Below are 14,267 nucleotides of genomic sequence, written 5' to 3'. Positions count from 1 at the left end.
GTTATGAAAATTAGAATAAATGGAGACGAATCCACTGGTTAAGTGGATAAGAGGGTGGCTGTTGGACAGCTGAAAACCGAAGCGAAAACAGGTGACTAGTGTGCTGCAAGGTTCAGTGCTGGGACCATTGCTATTTAGTTTAGCCAATCAGAGATAACTGGCTCAAGGCTATCACTAATTAAGCAGCATGCAGTGAAGAGAGACGGCTCAAGTGCCGCCATCTCGTGGTCCCTTACCCTAACACAATATTTTGATGTCTTAAATTATGTGGGTTCTACGGTCGATTATTGTGAGTTTACGGGACGAAAAACCCGAGTTTCCGGGAGAAAAAATCCGCTTGTCCATGCCAGTGGTCGACTAACTCGGGAACTGGTCGAAAAAAGGCTTAACAAAAGTTCCTCTGGTCAATGACTAGACTTGAACTCGAAGTCTACCTTCAGGCAGTTTAGCGCTGAGGAGTGCAAACACCACTTCCGCTGAGCTACACGGGCTCTCGACATATTGCTAAGGTTGCTAAATTAGCCCATAAGATTACTTGGCTATTGAAGCCACATTAACAAGTAGTTAAGGAAGTTATTCCTCTTTATAAGGCCTTGATACGCTCACATCTGGACTAATGTGCTCAAGTCTGGTCCCTTAGGTTTATTGGGAATGTGGAAAAGCTGTGGAGAGGATTCAGAGGCCTGTGCAGTGTTCCCTACGAGGATAGATTTAAGGTGTGTGGATTGCAAAAGTTAGTTGATAGGAGAAAAAAAGGGGGTGTGATGGAAACATTTCAGTTGTTTAAAGAGTCTTATAGGATAGAAGCTGGGGAAATGTTTCAGCACTTGTCTAGAGGGACCAGAACAAGGGGGTCATCCCTGGAAGTTGAATAAAAGTGTGGTTAGTAGGGATATGAGGCTTTGATTTTTTGCTGGGAAAGTTGTGAATGAGTGGAACGGAGAGGTACGATAGATTGTGTTAACAGATTGGGTCTTTCGCAATGAGCCTTCGGACTCCATGGAGGGACCCGTATAATAATAATAATAATAATAATAATAATAATAATAATAATAATAATAAGCACACCACAACTTTTCCTTAAATTCAAAACTTACCCATAGTTCCAAAGGTTCGCCTTGTATTAATAATTTCCTATTTAGACCAGCAAATTTTTGGAAGTTGTCCTCTTCTCCGAAATGACGAGCCATGACGTAACTAAACGAGAAAAAAAAATTATTTGTCAAAGCGTATGTATTTTATAACCATTTATAGTAATTTCATGGGGGATAAAAAAGGAGTAGGGAAAAAATTCATTAGATGATTACCAGGTCGCTTTCAGCATCATATTCACGACTTCAGGAATGTCTACCACGGTTGGAAGGATGGGAGGATAGTAGCAGGCAAAGATTTCCTCTGGACTCATCACGCAAAAACGAACACATTTTAACACGGTGACAACGTGCTGGGATCTTTCTTGGTACCGATAATTCAACCATTTCAAGGCAGCTAAAAATATCAAGACTTCGCTAAAAGAAAACAGAAACAAATAGAATCAACTGCCCATGACTTCGATATCATTTATGCTTAAGGATCAGTATTTCACATAAAAGACTACTGGACCTTAAGAAGAAAACGGAGATCAGCCATTTCCTAACTTCATGCACGGTTTATATTTCTGTATATTTTAGTTAGGATTGGACTTTTGATTTCGAAAAAGGTACAATAGACATGTTGCAAACTATGGTTACAACAGGTTACAAAACTATGAGTTACAATTTAAAAGTTAAAAGCTTTCGAAATGCGTATATAAGTATTATGCATAGTTCGAAAACTTTCATAGAAGCATCTAAAAAAAATATATATATATACTTGATATATATATATATATATATATTTATATATATATATATATATATATTTGATCATCTCATCAGATAATGTTATTATAAATGAGGTGTCAAATCTTCCACCAGTTGGTAAGAGTGACCATGAGGTGATCACGTGCAGGGTGACCAGTCATTCGAGGACGTCTGTTAGAAAGGGATATATGTGGAATTATAAGACTGGTAATTACGAAAAGCTCAGGAAACAGCTTGCGATAATAAATTGGAAAGAAGAACTGGATGGAAAGGATATCAATGCTGCTTGGGCCATACTCAAGAACTATTTGGTGGAGGCAATATCAGAGTGTATTCCGAGGGTCAAGAGGGTAAACAGAGTGGGTGTAAAATGGATGAATCAAGAGATAAGGTATGCAATATGGAAGAAGAAGGTATTATGGAAGAAACACAAAATGAGTATATATAACAACCAGTTGCATGAGAAGTACAAAGAGCAGGCGAGGAAGGTGACTAGCTTGATAAGGGGTAGCAAAAATGCAGTATGAGCAGCAGTTAGCTAAAGCGGCCAAAAAAAATCCTAAGGAGTTTTTTCGATATGTCGCCAGTAGAAGAAAGAATGATTATGGTAGAATGGGATTGATTGATGAAAACGGAGGAATGATAACCGCTGCGGAGGATATAGTTGAGATATTTAATGAGCAATTTCTAAAGGTATTTCACTCTTGCGAATGTAACATCATGCAGAACTTTAAAGTAGTGGGAAAGGAGGAAGAGGGACTGTTAGTAAGTGAACAGGAGGTATATGAGGAATTGAATAGACTTGATGTAAATAAGGCTGTGGGACTTGATGCTATTTCACCACGTGTCTTGAGGGAATGTGACAGAGTTAACAACAGCTTTTGTATATCTTTTCAACATGAGTCTCTCACTGGGTCAAGTTCCAAAAGAGTGGAAAGAAGGTAAAATTGTTCCAATTCATAAGGGAGGTGATAAGAGTAAGGCTTTGAATTATAGACCCGTCTGTGTGTCTGGAGTTGTGGTCAAGGTATTAGAGAAGTTAGTTAGGAATAAAGTTCAGAATTGGGTTGACAACAGAAAAATACTCTTTGGTGGCCAGCATGGATTTACTAAAGGAAAATCATGCTTTAGCAACCTGCTTACTTTTTATAATAAAGTGACAAATGCGTTGGATAAGGGTATTGCATATACAGTGGTATATTTAGATTTTGCAAAGGCGTTTGATAAATTGCCACATGACAAGCTGGTAATTAAATTGGAACGGATGGGGCTGAACAGTAGATTGCTTCACTAGATTGGAGATTGGTTGTCTGATAGGTATCAGCGAGTTGTCTATGGAGGAGCGATATCCCAAAAGAGGAAAGTTACTAGTGGTGTACCTCAAGGGTCTGTTTTGGGTCCATTGCTGTTTAATTTGTATGTAAATGATATCTGGAAAGGTCTGAATGGTGATGTGCAGTTGTTTGCAGATGATGCAAAGTTGGGCAGAGCTATCAGGAGTAGTGTGGATGCTGTAGCTTTGCAAGAGGACTTGAATACACTGTCTGAATGGGTAAATAAGTGGGGATGTCAATTCAATGTCTCAAAGTGTAAGGTTTTGAAATTTGGGAAGCAGAGATGGGATGTAAAGTACACAATCGGTGCGAATATCTTGGAAGAGGTAGAGGAAATGAGAGATCTGGGAGTGATTGTAGACAAGGACCTAAAATTTCGGGGACATGTTACTAAAATAGTGAAGACAACACAGCAGATAATGGGAATGATGCGGAGGACATTGACTTGTAGAAGTAAGGATGTTATGGTTCCTTTGTATAAGGCCACATATGGATTACTGTGCACAGATCTGGTCACCTGGTTTTCAAAAAGATGAAATTGCGTTGGAAAAAGTTCAGAGGCGATTGACTAAGGTGGTTTCTGGTCTCTGGAATGTAGAGTAAGAAGACAGATTGACAAAATGCAATTTGCAGAAATTGGTGGATAGAAGGAGGAGGGGGGGATATGATTGAGACATATAAGCTGTTGAGTGGTTATTACCAGATTAACGTCGGGGAGGTTTTGCACAGAATGGGTGAGGATAGCAGGAGAACAAAAGGTCATTCCTGGAAGCTGTATAAGGAGGGTGTGAGAAAGGGAGTGAGGAGCAGGTTTTTTGCATGGAGAGTGGTGAGTGATTGGAATGCTTTGCCCGAGAGTGTGGGGTGTGCAGAGACAGTGAATATATTTAAGGCACAGTATGATAAACTGTGTGTATAACAGTGGACCTCCCACGATGAGTCTTTGACTCCATGGAGGTTTTTATAATAATAATAATAATAATAATAATAATAATAATAATAATATACTGCACTTAAATAATACTGTATAGAAAACAGTGGTTTATAACAATGAAAGACAGTGGCGTATTACAGCTACTATTACTCTCTTGCAATAGTTCGTAAATACTCGAGAGACGTATTTATTATTATTATTATTATTTTATTTTAGTACTAGATAATTTCTTGTTCCTATCTTTCATCTTGGAGTTTTTCAATATGGTGCAAGCAAGGGCGGCTCGTGCATAGTCACTGTGGAACTGCAGCACCCCCAATTTTTCTCGATACATAAATATATTCATTAATTTATTTATATTTGCTAGTAATATTTAATTTTATCATCAACAATCCTATACAATTCTCTTATTTTGTATAAAATATAATAAAAATCCATCTTGTAGCACTTAGGAGGGCGCTAGCAGCACTGTGTTTACCACGGTGTCATATTGCTACGCGCGCAAGCATATTCACGTCATAGTGAGATGCGAGCTATTAGCGTAATGCGGCACTGTCCGTCGCGCAGTTGTTTATATGCAGTTTGCGCCAGTAGTAGAGTGTTCGTAGTGCTTATCGTGTTTACTCCGTCTCTTTAAATATTTGGACATTACAATTAAAGACCATTATTGGGGTTATGATGGTGGATTTTATTTTTAAGTAATTTTAAATTATACTAAACTGTATAATTTTATCGATAATAAACAATATTTTTTAATTTTTTACAATGGAAAATTGTTTAATTTTTTTTTTAATTTTTACCATAATTTTGAGTAGTGTATTTGCCTTTTTTGAAGCATATAAGGATATATGCTTTTTTGATGGTTATAATTTAGTTTGAATTGTTACAAAAGGTTTATTCTCATGTTCTATTCTCATTCATGTAATATATTCCAACGTTGAAATTTCCTGTAAAGGTGCTTTTAGATGTATGTTTAGCATTAAGATGAACATGGCCATACAATAGTAGCCGATTTGCAAACCAACGCTTAGGCCAACCAATCATGGCGAATCTATTGCAACTGCCTTAGCAATAAGCGAGACAGTATTTACTTTATAATTTTACTTTATAATTTTAAAATATAAAATTCCATATATCCAATAAATAATTTGTATTTTAAATTTTACATATGAAAATATAATTTTAAATCACATAAACAGAGCCTGTGTAGCTCAGTGTATGTGGCGCTTGGCCGCACGAAGGAAGACTTGGTTTCGAGTCTAGTCGGCGACTAGAGGAAATTTTTCTAAGCCTTTTTTCGACCTGTTCCCGAGTTAATCGATCTCTGGCACGGGCAAGCGGGTTTTTCCTCCCGGAAACTCGGGTTTTTCGTCCCGTAAACTCAAGAAAATCGACCGTAGAACCCACATTATTTCAGACATTAAATGTATTGTGTTAATGTTAGGGACCACGAGATGGCGGCACATTTGAGTCGTCTCTCTTCACTGTGTACTGCTTAATTAGTGATAGCCTTGGGCCATCTATCTCTGATTGGTACCAGTGGAGACTGAACTGCCCACTCAGTCTCCAAAAGTTAGATAGGGCTAAATGGCATCGCCTACTCCCGTATACGGGAATAAAAAGGCGTTAGCTGATTTTTTTAATTTTTTTGATTATATAATAATAATAATAATTGATGTATCAGATATTTACATATATACGATGATCATCTTGAGTATATTACATTCAGTATATTATTTTACAAGGTTCAGCACTAAGTGCTACATATAATGCGATTTCAATAATAATGATGATAACAGTTTTTATTCTATTTTTTTAAAATAACAATCACAGTAATAATTTACAATTATATAGTTCAGAGTTACACAAGTTATATAATATTAAATGTTGTCGTTTACTATTTTTTTTATTATATTGATTATAAGGATTACGTGTAGATGAGTGAGGCGATTAATCTCACCTACTTAGAAGCGTGAGTTAGCTCTTATTAAGAGAGTGGGATTTAGCCTTCACTATTTATGTTGTTGTTACTGTTTATGCATGGGATGTAGGCCTTGGATGCTGGTGATTTGTAATGTGTAGGTTAGGTTTATGTTATATTAACTTTCTTGGTATATTTTCCAGAGTTCGTGTTTTAATGTTCTGTAGTTATCTACGTGTTTTAAATTTCTTGTTGAGTTGCGTGGGTATCTGATGTGATCTCACAAAAGAACCGTATGAGTTGTTGAAGGGTGTAGGGATGTAGAGGGTTGTTGTAGGTCGTGTTATACGATATGTGTCTCTGTTGTTTCGATAGGTGATGTTGAAGTAATTCCTTATTAATATCATGTAGTGTTTCAGGTTTTTAATGCTCAGGATTCTGTGTATCGCCATGTGCTTGTCGGATATTGGTTGTTGCATGTAAGGTGTCCAAATCACTGTTGACACAATTTTCCTGTGTAATGTTCCTAATTTTGTTAGGTGGCTGTTTGCCTCCTAATAATAATAATAATAATTATTATTATTATTATTATTTCACAGTTATTACATACATTACATACATTTGATTACATATGATACATCACTTACATTTCTTTACATATGATACTTACATTACATACATTGGTTTACATGTGATACGTACATTACATCCATTTGGTTACATGTGATACATCTTGGATGAGAACTAATTTCTCTGCTTTCATCCTCGAAGCTTATATGTAAGCTTATCTGAGGATGACACCAGTTGGTTATTACTGTTGTTTTTTTTTTTTTGCTGTGTTGGGAAGCTACGAAATCTATGATTGAGAAATTCGCGCGCGCGCGCACGCACACACACACACACACACACACACACACACACACACACACACACACACACACACACACACACACACACACACACACACACACACACACACACACACACACACACACAATAACTTGGAACGCATTGATGCATCGCTGAACTGGAAGCCTGAACGAATACATTGTGTTTCATTAAGTTTGTATGGTATTTTGGGTGCATGTTTCTTGTTCCTAGTATGTCCTTAAAGCTCTTTTCAGGCTATTGTAATTTGTAAGGTTTCTGTATTCAAAAGGTAATTTGTTTATCATGTCTGGGATGTAGAAGTTTCGCGTGGCCTTTCCATAGTTATTGTTGTATTTATATGTGATATAATTAGTAGTCTGAGGTCTTGTTATACGGTATGTATTTCTAACTGTCCTGTAGTTGGCATCGAAATAATGTTTTAGCAAAGCTGCATAGTGACATAAATGTTTTGCTGTCAGTATTTTGTGTTCTGACATTGCAATGTATATAAGGTCTATCAAATGTATATAAATAATAATAATAATAATAATAATAATAATAATAATAATAATAATAATAATAATAATAATAATAATAATAATAATAATAATAATAATAATAATAATAATAATAATAATAATAATAATAATAATAATAATAATAATAATAATAATAATAATAATAATAATAATAATAATAATAATAATAATAATAATAATAATAATAATAATAATAATAATAATAATAATAGTCTTTAGTTTATGACAGAAGATGTAACATTATATTCCCATAGTAACCAACTGGTTACCATGGGAACATAAACTGGAGCCAATTCAAACATTGCTAGTAAAAGTCTAAATAATTATGTCAAGACCCGACGCCACTGGTGCAAAAATCAGCTACCTTATGTACTTCTACCAAAGACATAGAACATTGCAAGGCTAAATATACTTCTCTAAACAGAATTCAATTATTGTATTTCATGATTAGAATCATGTAATCTCAGCTACTGCGTTTAACTTGGTTGGTCAGCTGAAGTAAGAGGTAAAGAACATACGAATCAGATCCACTTTCAAAAACACGAAAGTCAGGCTATTGAGTGACCATGACATAACCACCGGCTGACCACCGTATGGGCAAGAAATGAAGTATCAGAATTTCTTTACATTTAAAATTAACTATTTAAATAATATTATTATTAAAATGTGTTAATTAATTAAATGGGTCTTAACTTTTCATTGCTCGCTTCATCTTACAATCTTTTAAATTCTTCTCGTCTTCCACAATTTTTTGTCTTAAATATTGTTATCAAAATTGTAGTAGTGCAAACTTTAAGTTCATTAAGATTTATTTATGTAAATGGACTCCTGACCTATGTTGAATCTAATAAGCAAAGCACAATGATTAAGAAAATATAGATGATGGGAAAAAATTAGTTAATGCCTTTTATTCCCTTATAGGGAGTAGGCGAGGCCTTTATCCCTTATCTAGCTTTTGGAGACTGAGTAGGCAGTTGAGTCTCCACCGATAACCAATCAGAGATAGCTGGCTTATATCTATCACTAATTATAGGCGGTTACTGATGAAGAGACCAGCAAAGAAGTGCTTCTATCTCTTGGTGCCTAACCCTAACAGGATATGTTGCTGTCTGAAATAATGTGGGTACTATGGTGGAATTTCTTGAGTTTACGGGACGAAAACTCGAGTTTCCGGGAGTAAAAACCGCTTAACCGTGCCCGAGATCGACTAACTGGTCCAAGAAAGGCTTAGAAAAAAAAAAAAATATATATATATATAAGACTCGTGGACTCATTTAGTTAAAAGGGAAATACATGAAACGCATATTTATAAGCATGTGCAGTATTAGAATAACTACAGCAATAATAAGAGAAAGAAGAGAAATAATACAGAGAAAAATTATAATAATTAATACGAAATTATTAAATTTGGATTATTTACTGTAAGCAACGTCGAGGTGACGAATAATCAGTACTTACCTTCGGGCGCCAATCTGTTCTCCGGAAAGTATTTCACAAATATCAGACAAGGCCAGTTCCAGGAACTCATTTGTACAAACTGCTTCTTCAAAATGATTGAGAATGAGACGGTATGCCTTTAAAAAACTATCTTGCTCTCCCAGCTTTTTGGAAATCACAAACATGTAGAAATAGTTCTCCACTCTGTGTTTCTTGTCCTGCAACCTCTAGTGGAAAAGAAGGAACTCGATTTAACAAGAGGACTTTCGGAATCAAAACTAAACTATGTGATTCTGAGACTATCCACTTCCCAAGCAATAGGGCTACTGCTTTGAGATCCATCCTTTTTTTACGTGTGGACATTGTCGCCAGTGATCCCTATTGTGGTTCATATGGTGACCATTGAGTTCGATGATCAAAGTAGTATCAGCGGACTAGAGATAATTGTCACCGACAAGAAGGGACATTAGCAAAGATTCTGTATTCTTTAATTAATCCGAAGTCGATCCACTTATGTTTTAAAACCACACTACCGGCCAAGACGTCTATAAACGTCAAGGTCATCATGGATGAGAAGTGCATATTAAAATTGCAATACCATTGATATTGCATTGAAATATATGATGGATACGAAGCGTATGAGGATGCGTATTTGATCCATAATGGTCGGTAAGTGGTTAATTATGGGCTCATTTGCAATTTAATTTCAGTGGCATGTATATGCCCCTCACTGTTCGGACACTTCGATATATATCAAACAAAACAGGAAGGAAAGAGTTAAGCAAAGAAAGTGTTAAGTGATGAAATTTAATAATATGTTTTAAACTAATGATAAACATGCATTTCAATGTATGTACTTGTGTTTAGTGTAGATTGGTAAACAAGTCCATATCTCATTTCTGAGATAAGAACTTGCTGACTTGAAATGTTTGCGAGAATATTCGAAAACTTAGTTTTTTGTGAGTTATATAAAGGTACTAAGCCAGACAAATTAATTTTAAAAAATTAAAAAAAATGACTGAAAATGTCATCGACGATTTTAATTACAGAAAAGCAAGAAAAATAATATTTTAGATAGTTGAAATTAAGGTTTTACTTCAAAAATAAACAGTGTTTTAATTTATTTCCTTATACGTGGTTTGACTTTTTGTAGTATTTTTGGTGTGTATTGAGAGTGGCGACAAAATCAGGGACTGCCCCTGGTGGCAAAAGCTCTAACTATACCACTGCACCTACGACATAAATTTTTCCCAGAACTAAATTATAAAGACACTCCTTTGTTGTTCTGAAATTTAAAATACAAGCATCGAATTATATTTGTTTTCCAAGACTCAAAAAATTTTAAAATCAGTTTGGAAATATCTATAAAAAAGCTGCACGTGTCCGGTATTGCACAAGCACCTCAGAAAGACGCTTCATGGAACTGCCCACTAGCAGAATAAACGCAAGATAAGATAGCTGACTGATGTTCTTGTTTCGTGGTCCCCGTCACGGTTTTATCAGGGGAAGTAGTGATACAAAAAGAGTACAAAGCTATCTTTATTACGCAAGTTGTCTTATCACCATTTTCTTCATGTTTTCTCGTTATGCCTATTAGTCAGCGGTTTTTGAGACGACAATCACTTGCGAAAAGGAGCCCCATTTGCACTCTATAATTACTTTGGCAACTGCATAGACAGTTACTGATTTCTTGTAAAAAATGACCGCTCACTTGCGATTTAAAAAAAAAAATGTAAACATAATTATAGAAAGAACAACTTACTTCGTAGCACTCGTGAATGATAGGATTCATATCTAGTTTCTTAGCTGCAGAAAAGACATCCAAAAACGTTTCACAGGACAGTCTTAATTCCCCAGTATACATGAACCGTAGTATGATCTCAAAGGCTACGCCAGATAGTCCTTCTAGCTGAAGCTGCGTAAAAAAAAAAAAAAAAAAAAAAAAAAAAAAAAAAAAAAAAAATTGTACGTAGTCAACTACTGGATAAATATTAGAAGATTTTTAGATTTAAATATTGAAAAATATAAAAATGAAAAAAATAATCGCATTCGTTAATGTTTATATTTCTATACTAATATTATACATCGGGTTCGTTTTTCAAAGATGCACATTTACGTATTCTGTACACGAGTAAGTATTGAAATAAAAAGGTAACGTTATCCTCAACTTTAACTGTACAGATCAAACAATAAATAAAGAATTCAAGCTCTATTTTAAGTGCCAATTTCAACTTGAAATAAACTACTAGCAGAATTTGAATAATATTTATTGTGAAGTTTTTCATACTTGTTACGCTTTTTTTTTTTTTGTGAAAATGCTCTTGTAATTCAACGTTTTTATTTTTATTTTTTTTTTAATATTTATAGGTATTGCTTATAATTTCAAGTTTTAAACTCGTACTTAGCATTAAAAAAAAATTTTTTTTTCTTCTATATACCACTTCCCGCTTTCTGTTGTATTTAATACGTCAGAGTGAGAAGTATTTGGAATATCAAAAATATATGAAAAAACATATTTAGCATTTTTGAATAAATATTTTCATGTATTACAAAATACCATTATTTTATATTTATATAGCATGTTTAGAGGGTATTTAGTTGTATCTGTATTTCGAAATAAGCTCATCTGCAGATTAAAATGAAATCCGATACTGCTTGTGTTTACCAAATACAGTAATAGTTTGTCTGTTAGAATAAAATACACATTCTGGAAGATTTCATCGCCATAGATAACATTCTAATTTCAGCTACAGTAGACGCAATACTAGTGGTAGCGCGTGGCTTGTAATAGTGGGTGTGCTGCAACTTTCAAAATATACATACAGTGTATACGTGTTTGGATAAAATATCAAAATAATGGTAACATTTAAACATGAAAAAATACTGTTTATTATCGATAAAAGTATACATGTTTAGTATAATTCAAAATTACTTAAAAATAAAAACTATAACAAATGTTATGTCTTTAATTGTAATGTCCAAATATTTAAAGAGACGGAGTAAACACGATAAGCACTACGAACACTCCTACTGGCGCAAACTGCATATAAACAACAGTGGAACTGCGCGACGGACAGTGCCGCATTACGCTAATAGCTCGTATCTCACTATGACGTGCATATGCTTGCGCGCGTAGCAATATGACACTGTGGAAAACACAGTGCCGCTAGCGTTCTAGCCCTCCTAATGCTGTAAGATTGATTTTTATTATTTTTTTATACAATTTGGGGGGAAGGGGGTGCTGCATTTCCGCAATGCCTATGCACGAGCCGTCCCTGCGCAATACACTGTTCACAGTGAAAAAATTGTCTCCGTCAACCTCTTCCAGAATTTATTCGTCTACTATATTTTAGACCTCACCTCAGCTTAAAATATTTTTCGACCAATCACAAACATCCAAGCTGGCCTAGTTGGCCGAGTGGTTAACGTATCCAGTCTCCAACCACTCGGACAACCAGATAGACTAAGACGTGTTCACCTTCTTAGTTCTGCATCGAAATTATGACATAAGGAAGCTGCTGTAAACGAATTTACTCATTATGAGTTTCATATAAGCAACTAAATAACAAATATAAGAAAGGAGTATCGTCACCTGTTAGCAGATCTTACCTTTTTGGCTGCTGGAGTTCCGTCCAACTTTATGAGCTTCTTTTTCAAGTATGCACTGTGACATGTTAACACTGCTCTGTGCGCATTGAACGATTTAGCACCCACGGTAATGGTCACATCGGTGATTGTGTTTGTCTTCCAGAGGTCCTCCGTATACTGGGCGAAACGTATCATGTGGTTTGTAAGGGGTGGATCCCCTACTTTCCTCCTGGGAGGCGATGCCATGGTAATTTCTTTCACCTTTTTTTATTTAAGTTTTTTAAGAAAAAGATAAACAAAATTAAGGAGGTAATCTTGAAGCTGTTATTTATAGGAGCCAGTATTTATTAAAAACGTAAAAGTTTGAGAATAAGTTATATGAACAACTTACCTATTTTCACAAGGAGTTTGCTACAGTGATTTGACTGTAAGACGTTCGCAGGAGGCTTCAGAATACCCCGTTTTCGTCTAAAGAAGAAAATCTATGGGCATCCGAATCCCAAGAACTTCTCCACTCTCTCAAAATACTTAAAAACTAATGTGTAGGGATAATAATTGATTGAATTAGGCCTAATCGAACAAACAACAATGGCAAACTGGAATGTCATTGTTAGCCTTTTGTTGGATCGTCAATCAAATTTAGATATGCAGAATGATTAGCTTTGATTGGAAGGCAGACAAACTCTTTAACAATTTAGTAAAAGAGAACAACGGTATTTTAGCTGGTATGAAATTATGTGTTTTGTTAACTGACGTGTTACGGGTAATAAAGATTTTACCATAAGAAATTATACAAAACGAGAAGCCACACATCCTCTATCAATAGCCAAGAAAGACAGAATTTGCAATAGAAGTCTGGAACGGACGTCTAGACCGACATCTTCCAACACTTTCATGATGATGGGCCTGTTAAGTAGTTCTTGGCACTTTCTTCCAGTTACGTTTATCAAACCATCATGCTAGAGAAGTCTGGGAATGAACAAAGATCGATGTACGGAGCTTGTCCACATATCGCACGATCCTGTGATATGTGGGCTACACAGTCAGATGATTTTCATCTCCTGATGCGACATCATCGATTTGATTATTGTCTTGAAATAGCTAAAGTGACGGTTGAAGTCAATTTCTTATTCTTTGGTTTTTTTCTACCGTGTAATTTGGATGATGTCTTTCTGGCTTACACGACTTGTAGACTTACTTTCATTCAAAATCTGTTGACTCCATTTTGTCAAATTCACTTGTTATCTATGATGATGATGATGGTTAGTTTCCTTTCATCCATACGGATGATAGGGGTAGCTATGCCACCATACTAGGTAAGTGACTATGAGCAAAATGGTTTCCCGTTGCCTTTGTTGTCCTATATCATGACTGTAGCCTGTGTGTTCACGGGTCCGGTTTGCCTGCTTTGTGGGAGGAAAACCCCCAGGATAAACTGGGGAAACAACCCTACTGTCTACGTCCAAGACAGGCTAACTTGGCTATGGTTGAGAAAGATCCTTCAGCTCCTGACGTCGACGGGAATCGAACCCAGGACACTCCTGCCCAAGCATATGGTTGCGAAGCTCATAGACACTCGGCTAACCGCGAGGACTTGTTATCTATACAGGACTCGATTCTGCTGATTATTCGGTATTCTTTTACTCACTCGATCTCATTACAGAATATTTATTACTAAACCACTGTGGTCATTCAGTAGTTTGCCACCAGAACGTCAAATGGTTGAATTTTTTTTTCATTTTCGCTCCTTTACCTATCACTAATACAAATCATAACACTTAAGGAAGGCATTATGTTTGGAAC

The 14,267-nt window shown here is 35.6% G+C and overlaps 1 protein-coding gene across 1 annotated transcript in view; it reads right to left on the bottom strand.

The window, feature by feature from the left end:
- LOC150092433 (uncharacterized) overlaps positions 1–12,710 on the bottom strand; it is a 32,503-nt gene extending 19,793 nt beyond the window's left edge. Inside the window, exons 1-5 of the mRNA XM_090414863.1 lie at positions 12,486–12,710; positions 10,639–10,791; positions 8,898–9,103; positions 1,308–1,508; positions 1,098–1,197 (exon numbers count right to left, since the gene is read on the bottom strand). Coding sequence (XP_090270989.1) covers positions 1,098–1,197; positions 1,308–1,508; positions 8,898–9,103; positions 10,639–10,791; positions 12,486–12,710 — 885 coding nt within the window. The remainder of the gene's footprint in view (positions 1–1,097; positions 1,198–1,307; positions 1,509–8,897; positions 9,104–10,638; positions 10,792–12,485) is intronic.
- Between the last annotated feature and the right edge of the window lie 1,557 nt (positions 12,711–14,267).

The sequence above is a fragment of the Typopeltis vanoorti genome, chromosome 26 (genome assembly GCF_054136105.1).
Source record: "Typopeltis vanoorti isolate ZY-2024b chromosome 26, IOZ_Tvanoo_1.0, whole genome shotgun sequence".
Classification (NCBI taxonomy): Eukaryota; Metazoa; Arthropoda; class Arachnida; order Uropygi; family Thelyphonidae; genus Typopeltis; species Typopeltis vanoorti.
The sequence above is the reverse complement of the archived record's forward strand: the minus strand, read 5'-3'. Positions and strand labels throughout refer to the sequence as shown.